This window comes from Sinohyriopsis cumingii, unplaced genomic scaffold (genome assembly GCF_028554795.1).
Source record: "Sinohyriopsis cumingii isolate HCF-2022 unplaced genomic scaffold, ASM2855479v2 utg002626l, whole genome shotgun sequence".
NCBI classification, from domain to species: Eukaryota; Metazoa; Mollusca; class Bivalvia; order Unionida; family Unionidae; genus Sinohyriopsis; species Sinohyriopsis cumingii.
This window is the reverse complement of record NW_028316261.1, coordinates 41,664-65,891: the sequence shown is the minus strand read 5'-3', so window position 1 is coordinate 65,891 and position 24,228 is coordinate 41,664. Positions and strand designations below refer to the sequence as shown.

The 24,228-nt window shown below is 35.2% G+C and overlaps 1 protein-coding gene across 2 annotated transcripts in view; it reads left to right on the top strand.

The window, feature by feature from the left end:
- Positions 1-24,228, top strand: part of LOC149770139 (sodium- and chloride-dependent glycine transporter 2-like) — an 83,173-nt gene that overhangs the window by 46,819 nt on the left and 12,126 nt on the right. For both annotated transcript variants that reach the window (XM_089949328.1, XM_089949330.1), the window contains exons 8-14: positions 179-282; positions 2,912-3,036; positions 5,644-5,756; positions 12,105-12,245; positions 13,491-13,590; positions 17,011-17,111; positions 18,024-18,203. In XM_089949328.1, the coding sequence (XP_089805454.1) occupies positions 179-282; positions 2,912-3,036; positions 5,644-5,756; positions 12,105-12,245; positions 13,491-13,590; positions 17,011-17,111; positions 18,024-18,203 (864 nt within the window). The remainder of the gene's footprint in view (positions 1-178; positions 283-2,911; positions 3,037-5,643; positions 5,757-12,104; positions 12,246-13,490; positions 13,591-17,010; positions 17,112-18,023; positions 18,204-24,228) is intronic.

The following is a 24,228-nucleotide window of genomic DNA, read 5'->3' as shown; positions in this document are numbered from 1 at the left end:
TAAATTGTTTTCCTGCATCAGTAGATAGAGTGGCAAATGTGTCAACTGTATATACTTTGTTTCAAGATTTCATAGCAGAGTTGATGATAGTCATTACATGCATCTTTGCATGTTTTGTTGCAGGTGAGACAGCATTTGATGCATATACATAAATAACAATGATGTTTTTGCTTTGCAGGTATGGGGAGATGCTGCTGTACAAATTTTCTTCTCCCTATCTCCTTGCTGGGGAGGGCTGATTACGCTGTCCAGCTACAACAAGTTCCACAACAACTGCTTTCTGTGAGTCAACCATCTTTATCAAATGATACTCTTGATATGATACCCCATGATCCCATTTCTTTTTTATTTTTGTTTATTCCACTTGTGTTACAGATTTTAACACCATGAAAGGCAGAAACATATTTTGATATCACAGAAGGTTTATTATCTCTTCCTGATGTAAAAAATTGAATTTAAGGTAAAAGCATTTTAGTGTCAGTAATACTGACCTGTCACTATTGTTCAGCTTACTCTTTCCACAATAGAAACCCCCTCATCCATGTCAGATTCACCTTCTTCCTGTCCTAGATGTTCTTAGGATGTGCATAGTCAGTGTCAAACTCAGTGTCACTGGCATGTGCACAATATTGCATCCATGTTCTTTATAAGATGAGACATCTTGTCAACATGTGGAAAATTCTTGCTCGAGGTAAAAGTACCTTTTAGTGTTTTTTTTTTTTTTTTTGGCATTAAGGAACTTCTATGCATATTCCTCCTGATTAGGGGACATTATCTCTTAGTCCATTGCTTATCAAAGACTTCATTTTATAGTCCAGAATTCACTATTTTCAGTCATGATTAATCCCATACCTTCCATTCCCTTTGTGGATTTGGAATTTATCATGTAGAAAACAAAAATTTCTAGAATGCTCTTATGTGTTTAGGCTTGAATAAACAGTAACACAAGAAATAGTGAAAACAACAAGCTTTGAAAAAATACAATAATTTATTTTCCTGGAAAAATTCTGTAAAAATGAAAAAATATAAACTTAGTTTTAAGAATCTAATCCAAGAATAAAATTTTAGTAGTCCTAATAACAAAATGTTCTGCTGATTTCAAGTTCGAATTATGACAAAGAATCCAAGACAGAGCACGATGTATGCTGCAATCTGTAGTGTTGAAGTCTATAGTTCCTTGTAGAAACAAGAATTATCGCTGCGGTATTGGAAATTAAAATAAATTTCTTATAAGAAATGTCTTTGATTAAGAATCTCATATGAGCACATGTATTTTCCAGAAAAATAACAGAACTAATCCTTTTGAATCCAGGTAATTTGAAATAACTCCAAACAGCACAACATACAGCTTCCAATTTAACAGCCCAGCTTCTACTGAGAATAATTCTCCAGAACGTGGGTTATATCGTATTTTAAACATAAACAATGGGTCACATGATCATCGTCTAGAAGCTTATAAAAACTACGTACTTGTTAAAGGTCACATACACCCAGTGTGACCCTGACAAAAAGCAATCATTTTACTCTAAGATATAAAATATATAAAAAATTGTTTCCCTCTTAATCACAAAGTCCCATCATGACCTTGACAACAACCAATCATTTTAAAATAAAGATAGAACTTGTTTAAATGGTTGCCACAAATTTTGAAACAAGGTCAGGATTTAGATCAACACCTGTGTTTATAAACTAACAGTTTAAGGTCAAACTATTTTCTGAAAAAGGTATCATCGCTTGTGAATAAATTTACATTACAATATCATGTAATGAAAAATATTAAAAAAATTAAAACTGACAAACAATTAAATTGAAATAAACATATATTAAATCAGATATAATTAAGTCAAATATACATAACAACACTGATCATTAAAATTCACTTGTAATCCCCTAGATCACATTTGTAGAGATTGCACATTTGACCATTCATAATTTGTGATATTTTAGATATTTTTGTTTCAGAATGTCACAACTTGTGGGCAAGTGGGGGCATAAAAGGGTTCCTATAGAATACCAATACAACATGTCTTGCTGTTTATAGTCAGACAGTATCTGGAGCCTCACCAAAAACAGGCTCTTACAAAGAGAGAAAGGGAGCATTTTCTTCCTTGTCAGTCACTGAATCCTGAGGATCTCATTGTACCTTCTAATAATGGGATCAAATGTGTCCCCGCCTAATAAAAGAGAAAGAGACAGCAATTTCTCCGCGACAGAAACTGTTACCTCCTTTGAGGCAGAAACAACTTCTCGACTGGATATTGTGATTGATTGCACTCCCCAAATAAAAGAGGGAGGAGTAGTGCCTTTCAAGATAACAAGAAAGTGTAATCTAAGATAAAGACAGCAACAATTACTATGGGCTACAACAAAAGCTGGGATTGGAATCACCCCCACCCCCTTACAGTAGGTGAGGGGCATCACTTTCTTTAGGTTGTGATAAAACTTAACCACAGAGGGGATTGAACAATGTCCATCTATGGAGAATGATTGCAACCCCCATGTGGGCCCCTCCAATCATGGTGGATTGTCAACATTCTCCCAGTACCTGAAGCCCTTTACCCCAAGAGAGGTATGCTGCTTTCTAGATCTTGTTATTCTGGGGAGAACTCCCACAGAACTCAATTTCCATTGAGTGCAAATGAATGGGACAATCCCTCCTTGGAAAAGGCTCCGAAAAATTATGTAATAAATGTTAATCAAATATTTCTTTTTCACAAGTTGATAAAACCTCTTTTGAATAGTTTTACATTAAATAGATTTGAGAAATAATAGCAATAACATTCTTGAAAGAATGCCTGCAAGAACTTTTGGATAATGCATGCCTGTGCACACACACACACACACACACACACACACACACACAGTATTCTTGTCTGGTGGTAAACAAATAATTAATACAATTCTTATTCAGTGATGCAGTGTTTGTGTCCATTGCGGATTCCCTAACAAGTGTTTTTGCTGGTCTTGTCATCTTCTCCATTATTGGATACATGGCAGCTGAAATGAAAGTTGGCATTGATGAAGTTGTTGTTGGAGGTAAGCTTTATTAAGTTAACAGAATAATTCTGAGGTAATAATGAAACTTCAAAGATCTTGGTCATGTTAATTCAAATCAGAAAATATGATTTTTGTACATTAAGTTTAGTTAAAGACTGCATACTCTGATCAAAGGTTGCATTGAGACAAATTGACCAATAATCTCCAGAAGAGTTGTTTATGGTACTCTTGTAATTAGTTTATACTTGCTTGTAGTTCTTTCATAAGAAATAGTTGTATAGATATTTGCTTCCCTTTTCTCCAGAGTATTAGCCTACCACCTTTGCGAAATTTTCCACATGGATTGGGTATGTAATCCATACGTACATGTAATTTTACAGAAATATCCATCTGGACATTTTTATTCTATAGCTGAAGCACTCTTATGGATTTCAGTGTATCCATATGGAAATGTTATGGATTCTTTATGTGCTCCATATGGAAAATCTAATGGAATATGCGAATTAGTCCATGAGATCTGTAGGTTGCCCATTTGGAATAAAATTTGGCAATAATCCATATGGAATTTGTGAATAATCCATATGGAATTTGGCAATGCTCCATATGGAATTTGTGAATAGTCCATATGGAATTGGCAAATATACCATATGGAATTTGTACATGATCCATATGGAATTTTTAAATAATTCATATGGAATTTGGTAATAGTTATCCCGTACAAAATTTTCCAGGTATAGTTAAGGCGGATTTCAGACGGGTTTTTTAAGCACTTTCTGCCAAAACCATACAAAAATCTGCTTCAGATTTCTATTAAACTGCCTAATGATTCTTAGACAATATTGGGAATCAATGATAAATATTGACAATAATTTTTAAAATGGATCATACATTTTATTTTGACAGACATTATCAAATAAGATTTAGGTTTTTCTTGTGCTCATTTTCTTTCTCGCATACAAAACTTAATGATTACAGAAAAGCATCCATTTGAGACATGAAAAGAAGAAATGCTAGGAGCCTGCCGTATGTCACTTGTACTGCAGACTTGATTTTTAATTAATGTACAAACTATGATGCTGTTGTGGTCTCTTTAATTAGTCCTTGTTCCATAAGTAGCTGTGACAAACATTTATCATGATATAATTACTCTTGTTACACTGAATTGCAACACACCTAGAATATTTTGATTATATACACAATAATGCCTCACGATATTGAAAAATGATTCTACGTGTGGGCCAAGAAAATTCCGCAAAGATATGACAATCTTTGTTAGACATGGGTATTTTGCAACAATTCCCATCAGTGATATTATGTTGTCCTCCTTAAATTCATTCTGGAAGTTAATCAGTTTTGAGTTACATAACTTCGAAATCATCCTGGTACTATTCCATGTCCTATTTAGCATGTTAAGTGCTACTTTGAAGCTCTTTATGGCATGAAAAGCAAAATGCTAGTCCTAGCGTTCAGTTTTCATACAGACTGACCAATTACGTTCCCATCGACTTTGCATTTAAGCTATTCTCATTGCCGCACACGTTTCAAATGGTTATTCAAACTTGTATCTGGCTCGAATTGCCATGTTTAGCATTCCTATCAGTTTTCTTTATGCAACAATTCATTGGGCAAGTACAAAATTTTGACCAATCAGGAAAGCTCTTTACAGCGATCATCCTTTAAATAATAAATGGAACAAATGCTTATCGTTGCAGAATGGGACCTGATAGAGCATTATTTAAAAGAAAGTTTTGGAGACGATATTAAAAAAAGGGTCCGTATCGAGGAAAATCAGATTCAGGTCAGGAGGAAAGTGAAATTCTGATTTAAAACAAAACAAGAAAACTTGAAGTTAAATTCAGTTTAAGTTAAACAAAAATACAACAACAACAAAATTTGATAAAGAAATATAACACGGAAAGATGTGGAAAGAAGTTATTATGCCCAAAATAAACAATACAATTACATCTGTCAGAAATAGGGAATATAAATGCTGCTGAAAATCATTCAAATTGTACAAGAAACAAAAAAAGTTTTTGTTATATCTTATATAATTTTAGTGAAAAAGAACGTTTGAGTGAATGTCAAGAAATGTTCAGTGATTTTGCTGAAATTTATGTTACATTTTCACTAGAGTATGATTTTGCAGAGCATATTTTAATAGAAGCCAAAGAAAATACTTTTCAGGATAAACATCAGATCAAGCCCAAAATCCACCTTATACCAAATTTTCTAAGTCCAAGGATTCATATATGCTTGTACTACCAGATATTAATTTTCTGATCATGTTTACATTTTCTCTACCTTTTTGGTCATGTCTTTGTCTGTTTTTAAATATCTGTGTAAATAAATTAAAGAAAACTGACATACATGTGTGTCTTCAAATTTATATGAGTATTATATTCATCCTTCCACATCAGCTACACAGACATATACATCTACTCTCTAACTCCCACCAATATTTATATTTGACTCAGGTAGTTTGGGTTATTAATTCTTCAGAGAGTATTTTCCATGATGCTGTAATACATGAGCCTGCTTTCCATACGGAAAAAATTGTCTTTAATTTTAACAGCAGTTTTATGAAAATTGACAACAGGAAAAATAACTTGCTATGTTGAATGTGCTTTTCAAACATATCCATTTCAGGAGCCGGACTTGCCTTTACAGTATACCCAGAAGTGGTGAAAAAACTTCCCATCTCCCAGCTTTGGTCTGTCTTATTCTTCTTAATGCTTGTCACACTTGGATTTGGTACCCAGGTAAAAGAAATGTAACTTTTATTCCTATGGTTGTTAATTTTTTCCAGAGCTTTTATTATATGAAGTCCAGAGAAGCTTATGTGATGGGCTCAAGTTCATTGTGCATTAGCAGTTGATTGTTATTGTTACTCATTCAGAATTGCTGAGAAGATTGTTACAGAGACTTTCCGCAAACTGTTCCTTCCGCAAATTATATTTGTGATTTTTGTATACCATAAACAAACTTTCCATCTGCTTAATAAATGCCTTGAGTACAGATCTTGCTAAGCCTTCAGTGTTACACATAGGATCCAAGGGCAGGGGACACTGTGTCCCCCACCCTCCACATTTGAAGGGGGTGGCACAGCATTTTAGAGGGACAAAAGAAATTATTATTACATAATGTGCTAATAGGCCTAAAAATTTGATAATCTTATATGCTTTGATAGTTTTGCAACCATAACTTTTTGTCTGTACTGTAATATATTTTTCATGGACACTTACATTATTACAGTAAAACTTATATCATTTGTTCATGTTTGAATATCATGTTAACCTTAAATGAGCAGCACGGTGGATTTTTCCAACCCAGATTTTGCACTGATCTACTAGCATTTATTATAATAAATATCTTTGTTTTCTGAATTGCTTTTATTTCCAAACTAACAAAATCATTAATTAAATGACAAGTTGTGTATTTGCATAAAATTTAGTCTCATTTGTTGTTATTTCCGCAAAGATAAATTAAATCTTCCTTACCATATGGATGACTTTGATCTTGAAAATACATTACACTAATGGCTGTAAATGTTACTTTAGAACAAAAGCCTGAATGTTTTCATTGCCAAATACATTGTTTTAAAAGAGATTTTCATTGCTTAAACTTTTTATCACCTTTTGAGACAGTGGCCATTGTTAGCACCAAGAGAAACATAGATAGGCACCCATTAATGAAAAGCTGTGCATATTTGTTTTAATGAAAAGCAGGGGTGGCACACAGGGTCAAGGTTTTTGGGACATAGGACAAAATGTTGCCTGAACCCCATGAGCCTTCACTCCCTGTGCAATACTGAGTCCTGGATCTAATGCAGTTCATGGTAAATGCTGGATGGGGAACAGACAAAAAGGTCTCATTTTGGTTATGCAGGACTTGGACCTTATATGGCTTAATAGCATATGATTGAGCTCATAATCACACCTGAATGTACTCAATCTCAGAAAATCTGTTGAGGCAAATGAATCATTTTATCTCAGATAAACAAAGTGGCTCTTCAGCACATTGTCAAGTAATCCTTGATTTCTGCAAATCATGTCATCTTTAGGGCCAGAAACCAAGTTGGTATACATATCATTCCTCACCTAAACGGAACAAAATTCTATGTTGCCAATACTGCATAACTCTATTTCCAAATTACCACATTCATTATTAAACCATCCAGAAATAATATTTGATTTTTGTCAATGCAAACCAATCAGACCTCTTGATTTTCAGAGTAAATTCAATAAATTTGGTGTTTCCTATCATGGTCATTTGTTCCAGTATGTACAGACAACTCAATGATCTAAATGGGGATGCAGCTGCTATTTCAGTACACTTTAGTACAGGTGAGCCTTCCTTTAAGGCTTTACAGTGTAACACGAATTTGCATCACCAGGTCACTTTGATCATGGCATGAAGCTGTTTCTGATTATCAAAAATGCTGATCCAAAATCAAATAATCAAATTAAAAGTAGAATCAAATATTTGAATTACTTCTAGAATCAAATATTTGAATTACTTCATAAAAACTACTCAAATTGCTGGAAAGAATCATGTTGTCCTGTGTCATTAGTTTGAGACCATAAACTGTAACTAAGGAAATCATTGCAGTTTATCAATGCATCAGTGATATCAACCCTCCTCGGCTGAAGAATACCTTAAATCAGGGGTCTCAAACTCAAACCACACTGAGGGCCGCATGAGGATAATTTTGATGACCCAAGGGCCACACCACCTTTGATATCTGTCATGACACCTTATGACAGCAATCATTTTGCAGGCTACATGATATGGCTTGGTGGGCCATATCTTTAAGACCAATGCCTTAAATGATGCCAGATTTTTTATATCAAAAATGGGTTTATTCCAGAAAAGAAGTAAGAATTATAAATTTATCCAAATGTTGCATGTGAGTATATATTGACAGATACTGAGACAGTTTATTGATGTTTTTTCCATCATATCAGGTTCAAAATCAGGCTATGACAAAACACTTTTATTGCACTTATCAAATATGTTGTGAGCATACATTTTTGTAACAAACTTTGGTGTGTTGGAGTTTCTAAAGAGTATCTGAAATGGTTTCATTAATCAGCAGTTTAAAAGGACATTAGAAATGGACATATCATGGATTCTTGGAAATCCTTTTTTAATGCACCTCTTCTCTTCAATAAGACAAGACAATTTTCCAGATAGAGAATCCATGAATCATGAGTGCAGGTTTGTGCATTAAAGATGTAACCAGAGGAAATAGATAGGCCTCCTTTGCCAGTCTATAAATGACCCAAACCAAGGTTCAGTAGTACAAAAAGTGAAAGGGTTTGGTCTTTGTAAGTAAGAACACTGTGTCAGTATTTGTTTCATTGTTTGGTCTCATTATGGATTTAAAACCTACATTGTCGTCCATTCACTGTACCACTGAGACAGTTTTGTTTGTTTTTTGGTTTGGTTTTCTTGCGGTGTTTTTAAATGCAAATTCAGTAATCATTACACTGAGTTACCAACCAAGATAGCATTGGACTTTTATTTAGGGGATATATGGAATCTGTGTTGGGTTATTGGCTGAGACGTGGAAATCCCAGTCAATGGGTTACATTATTTGTCTCGCCACGAGGCTTGCTGAGTGGGGAGACATATAATGTAACCCCACGACTAGGATTTCCTTGTCTCGGTCCAAAACCCAACTTTAGATTATTTTTCTCTCCCAGTAATTTCCTTTAAAGTAAAAAAGAACTTCTCACTTGTGCAATATAGTTCACATGCAAATGTTTACATGCAGTGAATTAATACAAAAATGTTAATGAGGACTGTGGTATTTCCATGTCATCCAAAGTACAGTTTTTATGCGTGAGCCAAAAAAATAACAACATAAAACATTGCATAGTATTGAGGTATTATCACATTTAATATTCACATTTAATATATGGATGTTACATGAAATTAACAATAAATAGCTAATATTTATTACAAGAAAATCATATTGTAAATAATGGAACAATACTGGGCCCACACCTTTATTTTAGTGTATAGGCTATTATTATAACGAAAAGTTACATGTAGCATGAGTGTCCAATGCTTGAGTTATTCATGGGTAATTAGTGATCTGTGTCACTATCTTATATAACTCTCCTTTTCTTTGGAGGAGGTGAAACTGTTTGTGATATACTTGTGTTGTCCTTAATATTGATTGTAAAATTATCCCAGTGTATAAAAGACCTTTCAAATATGGACCCTATCATACAACCATGTGCGAAACTTTCAAGTTCATGGATTCTTTGAAAATGTATTTTTCTGTCTTGGAAACATGGCAAGTGCTACAGTGAAATTTGCTTATGGATTATTTTGTTGATGGATAAATGATTCCTTCTGGCTGGTAAGTGCATTATTTGTCATTAAATATTGTAGGTATGTTTTTGATTCAACTGGGGCACAATGGATATGCTTAACAAAATTAGAATAAAGCATGTTTGACACAACACATTTCTGGCTTTCCATAGGTGTTAATAGAGTTGAGAAGCTATGAAGTGTATAGTGCTATGTATATTTGATTTGATTATATCTGATTTAATATATATCTGTTTCAATTTAATTGTTTGTCAGTTTAAACAAAAATAATATTTTTCATTACATATTATAATGTTCATTTAATCACTAGAGATGATACTTTTTTTAGAAAATAGTTTGACCTTGACTGTTAGTTTATAAACACCAGGTGTTGATCTAAATCCTGACCTTGTTTCAGAATTCGTAGTAACCTTCATAAATAAGTTCTATTTTATTTTAAAATGATTCGTTGTTTCCAAGGTCATGATGGGACATTGTCTTTAAGATATAAACAATTTTTTATTTTTTTTATTTCTTAGAGTGAAAATGATTGGTTTTCATCAGGGTCACACTGGGTAAAGGTGATCTGTAACAAGTATTTGCTTCTGTAAACTTCTAGAAGATGATCACGTGCCCCTTGTTTATATTTTAGAAAGCCCATCTAACCCATATTTTGGAGAATTAATCTCAGTAGAATCTGGGCTGTTAAATTGTTAGTTCTCTGTTGTGCTGTTTGGAGTTATTTCAAATTACTTAGGTTGAGAAGGATTAATTCTGTTATTTTTCTGGAGAATACATGTGCTCATGTAATATTGTGGAACAAGGACAGATTTTAGATAAAATTTATTCAGCTATCAGAAACTGGAGTGATAATTCTTATTTCTACAAGGAACTGTAGACTTCAACACTAAGTGTGTAGTTACATCATCGTCTTCCATCTTGGCTTCTTTGTCGGGATTGGAACGTGAAATCAGTAGAACATTTTGTTATTAGGACTACTCAAATTTTATTGTTGGATTATTTTTGGATTTGATTCTATAAAACCAGAAGTTCATACTTTTTTCAATTTTACAGAATTTTTCCAGGGAAATAAATTATTGTATTTTTCAAAGCTTGTTGTTTTCACTCTTTCTTGTGTTACTGTTTATTTCGAGCATAAACAAGTGACATAAGAGTAGGTCTATAGTCTGTGTGCATGGATCAGTGTTTTCTGTCATAGTTCATTGCACACACCGCTCTGGTGGCCTAGTGGTTAGAGTGTCCACCTCAGATGCAGGAGGTCATGGGTTCGATCCCCAGCCAAGTCATACCAAAGATTTGCAAAAGTGGCACTAACAGCCGCCTCACTTGGCGCTCAGCATTAAGAGGTTAGTGTTAGGACTGGTCGGCCTGGTGTCAGGACAATGTGACTGGGTGGGACATTATGCTACATGTCTGCGGCATGATGACCCAGTGCTAGACATCACTATAAACTGTCACACTGCAGACATCTTAGCAATATGACTGAAAAATTGTTAAAGCTACGTTAAAAATCCAAATCTCACACACACATTCATTTCACACAGCATTGAGAATTGTATCCTATCTGTAACACAGTTTTCAGGCCAGCATCATTAACTGTAGCAGACAGTGTATAATTTGTTTCACACGAAGTATCTAAAACTAGTTAGGTGGCTTTAGCTACATTTAATGATGCTGACCTGAAAATGTACTGAGCTAGGCCTGTATATGGGACAAAACTGACCAATGCATGCTGTATGGAACGAACTAGCATAATATCAAAAAGCTTGATATCCTATGCATGTGTGTCTTTGTCTCTCTCAAAATGTTTTTGTATGGTGTGTTTTCAACGATGGATTGACCTTAAGTTACTGTTTTTTTTAAATACATTTGTTGTTGTTGTTGATTGATTTTAGAACAACTACGTTAGGCACAGCAGAAGACAACAATGGTTTCTTTTTTAGAAAGTAGTTCTGAGCGCGTGGACACCTTGACTGAGATGACTGGTCTGAGATGACTAGACTGAGATAAGAAAAGTAAGGTTAGCAAATCAGCTAGATTTTTCTATCGTATGTTGAGAAAAAAGTTTCTCCTTTTTGTGAAACATGATACCAGATATGACCATCCTCCCATGGTCTGTAAAGATGGAGTTCATGTCATATGAATCATATTATGTATTAAAATGTGATCATTTTCCCCAAACCACCTCCTGTGTCAGGAGGCTTTTCACATCACAAATGACAATGTCACATAAATAACATCAGTGTCAAGCAAATGACTTATTGTCACACAAATGACATTATGATGTCACACAATTGTCATCACAGTGTAACACAAATGACATAATGTCATACAAATGACATCATGATGTCTTAAATGATATCATAGTGTGACACAAATGACATGTACAAATGACATCACAATGTCACAAATGAGATAATGTATGACATTATTTCATACAAATGACATCATAATGTTACACAAATGACAGTGTGTCATACATATGACATATTGTCATCCAAGTAACATAATATTACACAAATGACATGTCATACAAAAGACAGGTGTAATGACCAACGGATTCAAATATATTTCAAAGTCATTTCACCACACTATTCTGCAGTTTGGTCAATTAAAATCATGAGATAAACAGAACCTTACGATTGTGCAAAATTTCAAATAAATTTTGAGAAACTTGTCAAATAACTTCAGTCTTTTGCTGGCCTAGGTTCCCATAAGTCATTGTAATGAGCACTCATGCAAGATCCTCTGTGATTCTATTACAGATTGCAACTGTTACCACGGTAAACACAACCCTTCAGGATCAGTTCCCAGCTGTATTCAGGAAGAATCAGAAAAGGAAATTTGCACTTCTCATCAGCATTTGTGTTATTTGCTATCTGATTGGGTTGGTTTTCTGTTCACGGGTAAGTTGGATTTTTCCGTATTTGCTTAACATTATATTGGTACTTGAAACAATCATACCATGCTTTGCTTCATCACAAAAGGAAGTGTCAAGATCTATCAATTCACTTTTCTTTGTAGGGATACTAGCTTTTGTGCATTTCAAAGTTGCAACAAACCACAAATGTAGGTGCCAGGAGTATGATTTCTTTGCAAAACTAACATTTCTATCAGTGTCATATTTGCAACTGTTAGCACAAATAAAAATGCAATTTTGTTTTTGCAAAACCTTGAAAGAGGATGCTCCAATAGGGTAAAATTAATTAATTAAGTCACCACAACCACTGCATATGAGTAAAACAGTTCTCCATCTGTGTCCATGGTGAAGGTTGAAGATGTGAATGCACTTTTCCAGTTCTTATTGAGATCTTTCATCTTTAAACGGCTCAAGTAAATCTGGAGGAACCTTTAGCTGGGGCACGGATGCTACCCTTCCAGATCATTTCCTTTTCGAAGCTGTTCCCCAGTAGATTTAGTCTTTTCCAGTCAGGTTATCTAAAAGCTGTCTCACATACCTTAGGGGACCAGAGATGGTCTCTCCAGGGTAAGGGAATGTATCTCCTTCCACCTCTTTCCTATTCTCCTAATGTATTATGATAATGATAGGGTAACATATTTAAAGAAACAAATTCTTTCTAGTAAAATATGTTTCTTCAAGAATACTTACCTAATCATAATGTACATATACCCTCCCAGTCTCCCTGCAGTTACAGCCACATAGAGTGTGCCTTAAGCTCCAGTAGTAAATTGAGATATTCACGAGATTTGGTGCCAATCCCTATACCTAGGCGAGATCACTCTGCCTGACTTCCACATAGGTGGGCTGGATTTGTGAGGTTGTAGTAGTTCTCCTAAGGTATTATGATAGGGTAAGTGTTCTCAAAGAAACATTTTACTAGAACAAATTAGTTCCCCTTTGATTCCTAGTACTTTAAGCCACTGTCATATACATCTAATAATAAGCCAATGTTTAATGTGAAGGCTAGATTCAGCTTTTACTTTCGGCAATTCTTTTGCACCTAGCAAAGTTTTTTCCATGATAAGCCCACCTCCAACTTTTTATCACAGTTACATATAGGCCTCCTGCTTATAGAATGGGGGAAGTTCAAACATTAGCTGTTATAAATTTAAACAACTTGTTCCTTCAACATTTTGAGAATCATTAAACTACTTTTGTCTGTTGGTTTTTTTTGTTTTCTTTTGTGTAGGGAGGAATGTACATTTTGCAGTTATTTGACAACTATGCTGCAACTTACTCTCTCCTGATCATTGGCCTTGTGGAGTGTCTGGCGTTGTCATGGGTGTATGGTGAGTTAAACTAATAAAATAGAAGGGGGGTCAGTGAGCCCTCACATGTAATATATTGATTGATTGCCAAAGTGTTGCAATAGTGTTTGAAATGATATTCAATCTTTGATTTACTCCTTTTTCTGCAGTTATGAAAATACTCTTAATGAAGTCACATCAGGAAAAATACTGTATAAAGATCACTTTAGGGACAAAAGCTTTTTTATAATGGACACATCAGATGACAAACTTCTTGTGAAAGACACTTTAGGAACAAAAGCTGGTTATAAATGACTCTTGGTGACAAAAACTATGTAAAGGACTCGTTAAGCACTAAAGGTCTTTTTAATAAAGGACACATTTGACAAAAACTTGTAGTAGAGGTCACTCTGGATAAAACCTCTTCATTAAGCACACATCAGACAAACCCTACTTGTAATGGACACTTTTTAAAAGGGACACATTGGACAAAAACTGCTTGTAATGGACGCTTTACAGACTAAATCTCTTTACAAGGGACACATTGGACAAAAACTCCTTGTAGAGGTCACTCTGGATAAAAACTCTTTATGTTGCACACATCAGACAAAACCTTTTAATGGACACATTAGGGACTAAATCCCTTTATAAGGGATACATCTGACTAGACTCCTTGTAAAGGACTCTGTGGACAAAACTCTTGGTAAAGGAAATTTTATTGACACATGTTCTTGATAAAGGATATTTTATGGACAAATGTTCTTTATAAAGGACACTTTATGGACCAATGTTCTTGATAAAGGACACTTTATGAACAAAAGCTCTTGATAAAGGACACTTTATTGACGAGTTCTTCATAAAGAGCACATTGCACAAAAGTTCCATCTAAAGGACACTTCAGGGACAAAGGTTCTTCATAAATAACACATCAGGACAAGAAAGAAATTATTCTTGAAGCAAGTTGTACTTTTAAAGAGTAGAGTGTATGAGCAAACATAATACAAAACATTTTTGACAATTCCACAATCAGAATTGTATGGGGTAACATTTTGAATAGAAATTTTCTGTGCAGACACAAGTAGTAACAAATGTACCATTTGCAACTTCAAGGTCAGTTGTATGGCTCATACCTGGGATGTATTCTGATAGCTGCCATTCAGACCTCCTCATATATTTGTGAAATGAGTATTCACCAAGAAGTTGTGAATATATCAAACTGTTGTTTCATTTGCAAACTTACTGTGAATTGTATGGTCAGCCCAATCATGGAAATAGCCAAGATGGTCCAAAGAGATTGCAGTTTCTCTTTTGCAAAGACATTTCTGAAGAAAATATATTTGACTATTCAGCAAATTACTGTGCTGAAATGTTTTGAGAGAGATTTTTGTAATCCAGAAATAGCTGAGGTGGTCCAAATGCAAAAGTTCTTCAGCACCAATATGATAGATTAGAATCTACATAGAATATAGCTTTGCACACAAAAAACCAAAAAACTAATGCTACATAACAAAAAACCAGTTGAATGAGGTTATACATATGTGAAAATTGGCACCAGAGATGAAAAAGGAAGAACAATGAGAATAATTTATGAGGAAGACTAGCATTAATTTTATTGGTTTTGCTAAAATGTTGAAGAAATTCAAGGTTCAGGAATCAGGCATGGATATTCGCACTGGAACTTTATTATATACTCTGTTTAAGGCTAACAGAAAAATGCATAATGATTAAATATTCTAGATGGGATGCCTATACACGACAATTCTTGGATGTGCATTAATCCCAGACCTTTGAATTAATTGTCATGAAACTTGGCAGATAATGTTGACACAAAGCAAACAAAGCATTTTATTCTGTTCTTACCATTTGATATGATTTTTTTTATATAGAGTTATACCTTTTTTTGGTAGTTAGTATATGTGTTATATATGATAATTCTAGTATATGAAACTAGTCTCACACTTTTGATGAATTGTCATGAAACATGGCAGACATTATTGAAATGAGGCATATATGCAATTTGTTCTACTTGTGCGAATGCACTTTTCCAGAGTTATGCCCCTTTTCTGTTTTAAATGTACATACCATATATAATAAAAGCCGGCAGCTTATGATGAATTGCCCAGTCTGTACCTATTATTCTACCATTATCCTTTGATGTATATCTGTTTAGACTTATCCCCCTTTCTGATGCTAAATGTGTATACTGTGATAGATAATTTTTGTGTATAAAATGTATCACACTGTTTTTATGAATGGCCCTGAAATTTGGCTGACATCAGTCCAGTATGTGTATTTCATTCTGTCATCAAGCTCTTACCTGTTTTTCAGAGTTATGTCCCTTCTTGATGTAATTTCTGTAGCAAAAAAGAAATTTTGTGAGTGCAACTAATCCCACAGCTTTTGATGAATTGTGCTGAAATTTAGCTGACAGTAATGACATCAGGCGAGCTTGTTCTATTATGTTCTGATGATTTTCTTGAGTTATACTTGTTGTTGTTTATTTTTTAATTCTATTATTAATTGTTCTTTTGCATGTTTTATATTTATATGTATGCTCATTTTAAATTCAAACAAATGTTGGAGATGGGGACATCTGTATTCTTTTGCATGTTAAAAAAATATATATATATTTTTTATATATATATATATATATATATATATATATATATATATATATATATATATATGCATACATTCTGCTAGCATTCTGGCTCTTTTCTACATGTACCACTGATTCAAGTAAGATTAGGGATATTCATGTTCTTGTGCATGTTCATATCTGCATGCATATTTTCTGCCTGCATTATTGCTTTTTCAACTTAACCACTTGTTCAAGCACAAGTGGTATTGGGGGATTGCATGTTCTTCTGCATGTTTATTTATACATTCTTTTGGTGTTACAGATTTTAACTGTTTGTACAATTATTTAAGCACAAGGGTCTCACTCTTTATTTAAGCTTGGATTTGGCATTATGAATATTCTTTTGAATGTTTTATATTAACATGCTTACATTCTGCCAGTGTTACTTACAATTTTTTTAAGCAATGGGTGCAGGTACGAACATCCAAATTCCATTGTATGTTTAATAAATACATGCTTCTGCCAGCACATGTTCTTTTTTACTTGCACTACATTTTCAAGAAATGGTGGAGTGACATTCAGGTCTCATTTTTCTTGGTCTTGAGTCACAATCTTTGATTTGAAATATCTCCCAGTGCAGTCCTTCGTGTTATTTTCTTAGGATGATCAGAAATGTGGTTTGGTGCCATAATTTCAGTGAAAGAATTTCAGAATTAACTTCATAAGTAACAATTGTTGAAATTGCAGATGAAAAAGAATGATTTTGAAATATTTTTTATCAAGACATTGACAGATTTTAGCCCCATGGAACTCCAAGAAAGAAAAAAAAGAAAAAATGCAAGATTTAAAGTTTCAGCTTCTCTTATTTTTATCTTCAATAGGTGTTGACAGGTTCCTGAAGGATATTCAATCCATGCTTGGACACCGTCCACACATCATGTGGGCCTATGCCTGGAAGTTTGTTTCTCCTTTTGTTCTCCTGGTAGGTAAAGGTTGACAGTGCTATTGTCATCAGCATGGAGAAAAGTGGCTGTCTAGTTTTTCTAGTTATGTAGAGACACATAAAATGGGGGGGGGCGGGCAACACAACAAAGTTGGTGGGTTTTAAAGAAAAGGGCTCATTTCATCCATTACACTTTTGTATCTGGAGCGTAACTGCAGAACTTTAAAAGATATCTCAGTATAGCCTAATACATATATTAGACTAGTAATCTAGATGTGCCTTTACATTTAGGAAGTGTTTAGTTTCAGTATTGTATTCATTTTTGTTCACTAGTCTATCTGTCCATCCAATTTCAATTGACACTTTTGTTTCTGGAAGTAAAACTTGCAAACCGTTAAATTTATCCTTGTGACCATTGGTATATATATAAGCAGGTCACATTGACCATTTCTAGTATGGTTGTGGTACTGAGAGATATATAAAATATCACCTGGTTCAAGGAGTACATCATGAAAAGTAAAAATGTCAAATCAAATCATGAAAGTTAGTGATGTTTATTTATGCATCTCTGTTACTATCACACTGTTACTTCTGTTACTACCACACTGTTTTATGTTATTACCACACTGTTACATCTCTGTTACTACCACACTTTTATATCAACAGAGGCACAGTGTGACCTAAATATATAAATTTGATAAGGATTACAAGTTCAGATGTTAAGATGGCAGATTGCAAAAGAAAATCTTCAGTTGGAAAAGGTTCTGATATCACTGTAGTCTGAATTTATATTCTGCATGATAATGTTTACAGTGTCTACTAAAGACTAGTGGATGACAGCTATGTAATTGTTGATTTCTGCATGATAATATTTACAATGACCACTGGAGACTAATGAAAGTGGAAGTGAGCTATGTAATTGTTGATTACATTCTGGTTTATTTCTTTAAGGCCATCATGGTATTTACATGGGCAGATTTCAAGCCAACAGTATATGGACAGTATGAATTCCCCAAATGGTCTGATGCTCTGGGTTGGTTGATTTCCTTCTCTTCAGTTCTTGCAATTCCAGTCATCATGGTGTATAAAATTATCCAACACAAACGCAGTAATGGCACATCGGTTTTTGAGGTAAATACCATTTACTTTTTGTCCATCTTTGGAAGCATTAACAAGAAATAAGTATAATTTGCCATTGTTGTTACGTTGCTACTATTGTGTTGTTGTCGCCCACTTTTGATAGAAAACAGGATATTACATTTGGCCAGTCTGTTCTTCCATCCATCCATACATCTATCCTGCTTTTTTTAATACATAATAACACCTTAATTAACATATTAACCCCTGGTGACGAGTTTACATGGCAGGAGGTTGTAGACTACTGCCGAGCTCTGTAGCATCATGGTCTTGTATGATACACTAAAGTGGGTGGTATTATAGAAAGGTAGACAGATGTAGCTCTACAATGATACCAAATAATCTGGACTTTCTGGTTGCACTACAAAATACAGAGGGAAAAACCTCTTATTTTGGACCTACCATCAGTATAACTAAGCATGTATGGAGCTAAAGTCCCCACCATCAGTATAAATAAGGATGTATGGAGCTAAAGTCCCCATCATCTGTATAACTAAGCATGTATGGAGCTAAAGTCCCTACCATCAGTATAACTAAGGATATATGGAGCTAAAGTCCCCACCATCAGTACAGCTAAGGATGTATGGAGCTAAAGTCCCCATCATCTGTATCACTAAGGATGTAACTATGGAGCTAAATTCCCTACCATCAGTATAACTAAGGATGTATGGAGCTAAAGTCCCCACCATCAGTATAACAAAGCATGTATGGAGCTAAAGTCCCCACCATCAGTATAACTAAGGATGTATGGAGCTAAAGTCCCTACCATCAGTATAACTTAAGGATGTATGAAGCTGAAGTCCCTACCATCAGTATAACTAAGCATGTATGGAGCTAAAGTCCCCACCATCAGTATAACTAAAAATGTATTGAGCTAAAGTCCCTACCATCAGTATAACTAAACATGTATGGAGCTAAAGTCCCCACCATCAGTACAACTAAGGATGTATGGAGCTAAAGTCCCCATCATCTGTATCACTAAGGATGTAACTATGGAGCTAAAGTCCCTACCATCAGTATAACTAAGGATGTATGGATCTAAAGTCCCTACCATCAGTATAACTTAAGGATGTATGGAGCTAAAGTCCCCACCATCAGTATAACTAAGCATGTATAGAGCTAAAGTCCCCACCATCAGTATAACTAAGGATATATGGAGCTAAAGTCCCCACCATCAGTATAACTAAAGATGTATGGAGCTAAAGTCCCTACCAGCAGTATAACTAAGCATGTATGGAGCTAAAGTCCCCACCATCAGTATAACTAAAGATGTATGGAGCTAAAGTCCCTACCAGCAGTATTACTATGGATATATGGAGCTAAAGTCCCTACCATCACTAAAACTAGGAAAATGAGAGACACTTTTAGCTAAGTCAATGAGTCACAGTACCCAGAGGTCTCATGGCAAGAGGGAAAAGCATAATAAAAATTAAATATTGATGGGAGGAATAAATTTAGAATAGTGTTTACTTAAACATGAAAACATGCAAACCTTGAGGAGTTAGAAACTGTGGCAGATAAGAGTACTAGCTCTTGAACTAACACTGGTAAGAAAACTACACCACAGTCCTGTGGCCCAAAGCCCCTGTGAGTTAAATACACTACAACCCTCATGCCATTACGACACCTCTTTCCCCTGTGCCCTCAAGCCTCTGTGAAATAACTACACCTTGAGCCCTGTGCCCCTAAGTCTCTGTGAGATAACTTCACCTTTACCCCTGTACCGCCCCAATTCCCAGTGGAATGACTACATATATACCCAAGTGCCCCCAATTCCCTATGATAGACGTTCACCTTGACCACTGTGCCCCCAAACACCAGTGATACAAATGCACCTTTACCACTGTGCCCCCAAATCCCCATGATACAAATAAACCTTTACCTCTGTGCCCCAAAATCCCTGTGATAAAAATACACCTTTACCACTGTGCCCCAAAATGCCTTTGATGCAGGTACACCTTACCACTGTGCCCCAAAATCCCTTGCGATACAAGTACACCATTACCGCTGTGCCCCATAACCTGTGCAATATAAGTACACCTTAACCACTATGCCCCAAAACCCCTGCAATGCAAGTACACCTTGGCCACTGTGCCCCAGACTCCCTGTGAGATAACTGCACCTTCACCAATATGTCCCAAAGCCCCAGTGAGATAACTGTACCCCTACTCCTATGCCCCAAAGTCCTATTACCTAGTATATTCACCTAGACCTAGTTGAGTAATAATTTTTCAGAGTTCTTGTTTAAAAATTAATTCATAAATTTTGTAGACTCTGCATACTATAATCAACATTTTCTGAAGTTTACATGAGGTTAATTTCGGTGCTTGAAAACTAATTTTGGTCTCTGAAAAGTGTTTGAATTTCCTGACGAAATATCTCATATCTGTAAGAACCTTGTGAAAAAACATCAGCTATTTAAGCCACTATGACATACATGCTGAGGCTACTGAATCCCATTTGTAAAATAGAAAAGAATTTTGGAAGACAGTCATGAACATTAGTGTTCATATACATTATGCATCTGGCAGAATTTTGTTTTTACTCAGTAACTTGAATGCTGTATAAGACTAAAGGATGAAACTTGGTGTACTGGAACATAAGCAGTAGAAAGTATTAATATACAAAATTGGGGCTGCAGGACAGAAGATAAAGGTTGGGAGTGCTAGTTTCAAGGTCACAGTTCAATATATCACATTTGTAATGTTCCCTTCTATGCTGTAACTTGAAAGTGATTCAAAATTAATTAACAAATCTTGGTTTACTTTTAAATCACCACTTCAGGGAATGTCATGTACCAGATTGAGGGTGCTATCTTCAAGGTCAAGGTTATAGCTCAGTATTCAGTCTATGAAGTTGCTTGTAGTTCCATTCTTTTTTGGGAGTGCTGTGATACATTCGACAAATTCAGTTAGTGGCTAGTCTAATAACAACAGCATTTGCATATGGCACACAGATTGGTTCAACAGGGAATCATAATAGACAAGCCAGCTTTTTTTAAGCAGATATGAGAAGAAAAAGCATGCATTAGATACAAATAAGACTTTTGTGAGTCTTAATTCATAGGGCTTAAACCAGTCCTTTCCTCTATCCTTTTTCTGTCTGCCTCCATATCTTCCTACCCCTATCTGTCTACGACTTGGAACAACGATGCTGTTTATATACAGGTTTGGCATTTGTAAGCATTGTGGTAAACAAGGTATGGATTCATGAGTATTGCAATCAGTCAGGCAATCCAAATCGACCATGCTGATGGAACCTGACCTCACGACAGTAATACACACAACTCTGTGTTTTAATTCTTCTAATTTAACATAATATTAGATAATATGATCAGTCGTGACAAACCTACCTGAATATATTATTCTCATCTTCGAATGTCTGTCCAGGTAATTTAATTTTAAAATCTTGTATTGTTGTACTAAATACGCAAACAGGTAACGAGCATTTCGATGTATGAAGAAATATTTGAAAATGGCTACGCTTGACTACAACGTGTTTTGACTAAAATAAGCTGATCGGAAGATACATGAAGTAGCGGCATAGCAATATATAAAAAAAGTTACTACATTTGTATGTGAAAATATAAACTCTTTTTGTCGGATAGATATACTGCACTCCCAAGGTCCTGCAGTATATCAATCCGAAAAACTTGTTCATATTTTCCCATACAAATGCAGTAATCTGTAAATACTTTTACATCATTACTTGAACATATGTCATATTCCACAACAGGGGTGCTGTCTTCAAGGTCAAGATCTTGCCTAAATATTTTACATTTTCCGTTGTACGACTTTTCCACTTGGTATCTTTAAAACCATTTGAGATTAAGGAATGAAGCATGGTACACTTGTGCATCATTACTAGTATGTATGTCACATTAAGACAGTTGGGGTTCTATATTGAAGATCAAGGTCACAGCTCAATATTTTATGTTATCCACCATCAAATATGGCTGCCCTTGCTGAAAATAAATTAGCTTTAAAAGAATTCTCAAATCCTGCGTAGCAGAAGTTGACCAAATTCAAAACCATGCACACTGGCCCAATATGTTTTGAAGCTTTGTACAAATGATGCTGATTGGCTATCAAATATTGCTGCTATTACTAAAGATAGAAACTGAAGGAAACAAATTCTTGACAACTGCTGTATAGAATTTGACCAAGTTTGATACAGCATCCTTGTTTGAAAGACTTTCAGATTCATAAAACTGATGACAAGTTGGCATCAAATATGGCCATCATATGTAAAAATAGAAAAATTGCTCAGTAACTTTATCTCAAAGCACTTTGTTAAATGCCAATTAATGTTAAATAAATGATGTTGATGTGCCATCCAAAATATAGATGAAGATACAAAAGATGGAGAAAACTTGAAATATTTGTTTTCATAACATATGCAATCAACAGCATTGGATAAAATTTCAGGACAAAGCATCATTCTGACCCAGATTTCTTGGCCAGCTGCCAAAAATGTATTTGTTAGGCAGCTTTTAGCCAAGGTGAGCCACTTAGACCATGCCTTTCCTGAATTCCTTGAATGCATGAATATACTGTGGGGGCCCCGAGTGGCCGAGTGGTCTAAAGCGCTCACCGTTACGGATCACTGCCATCTCACCTCTGTCTGCGTGAGTTCGAGTCTCAGCCTCGGCTAACGTTGGTACGTGAGAAAGCCTGCCAGTAGCTTATCGTGGGTCGGTGGCTCTTCCCGGGGTTTTCCAGGGTTCTTCCTCCACCAATTATACTGGCCGCCATGTATAGCCTATCTTGTGCTGAAAAATGGCATTAAACCCTACAACAACAACAACAACAACAACATGAATATACTGTGATTGCAGTATAATGTTTTTGTACCAGCTCAGCTCATTTTGCTGTGTCTTGCTTGGGTTACTTGTGAATGTGCACAATTATATATTTCTACAATCCTCAGCTAGTGGTCCTTGCTTAATTAGGAAAGACATTAAATGTCAGATACAGTAATATATTATGACCCTACAATTATATCATTATAGATAAGTTCATTATCAACATGCAAGTGCATGTAGACTGTTATATGCAGTATAATTTCCAAATGCAGTTTACACTTATAATTATACAGTTAATTCACTTTTGGTCTTTAGGTAACAATTTTCCCAGACTTCATGGGTGTTACAAGTCATAAAGTTTGAATATCCAATGAATAATAAGGGCCCTTCATCAGGGTTTGGGAGTGTTAAAGTAATTACTACTTTTGTCTGTTCGTATGTCTGTCCATTCACATTTCTTATAACCATCATATTTCTGAAAATCTACACAATACAATGCCATTCGATAGATGAGTTAACTTACCAGTTCGGTGTCAATGTACCTCAATTCAATTTTTTTTTAGTTATTGCAGTTTTGCAATCAATTGTAAATCTTTGCTAAAAACAGATAGAGCTTATGTCAGGAACCATTCAGTATATTTTGGTTTGTACTTTGTCTCGTGTACCTAAATGTCCCCTTTGTCAGCTTCAATTTGGATACAGTTATTGCATTGACAGTATCTTGACATGTTGTTGTTGTTGTAGGGTTTAATGCCATTTTTCAGCACACGATAGGCTATACATGGCGGCCAGTATTAATGGTGGAGGAAGAACCCGGAAAGAACCACCGACCCACGAGAAGCTACTGGCAAGCTTTCTCACATACCCACATTGGCTGAATCCGAGACTCGAACCCACGCAGACAGAGGTGAGATGACAGTGATCCATAACGGACAGCGCTTTAGACCACTTGGGGCCCCATCTTGACATGTAATGTTGATTTTAAGTTGCATAGCTAAAGGAAGAATGTGCTGCCTAAGAGGATGTGTGGACATTCCCTTCCATCTGATGGTGTGGACTAGTCACCCGTAGACCCTGAACAATTTCATTATTCTTTTAACTTAGAGGGAAATAGTCATCTCAGTGAAAAGTTTATTTACCCTAGCCTCTAGTGCTGCTAGTGCACAGCTAAAGAACTGTTAAAAAATATTTTAGTGCAGTTTTGTATAAACATTG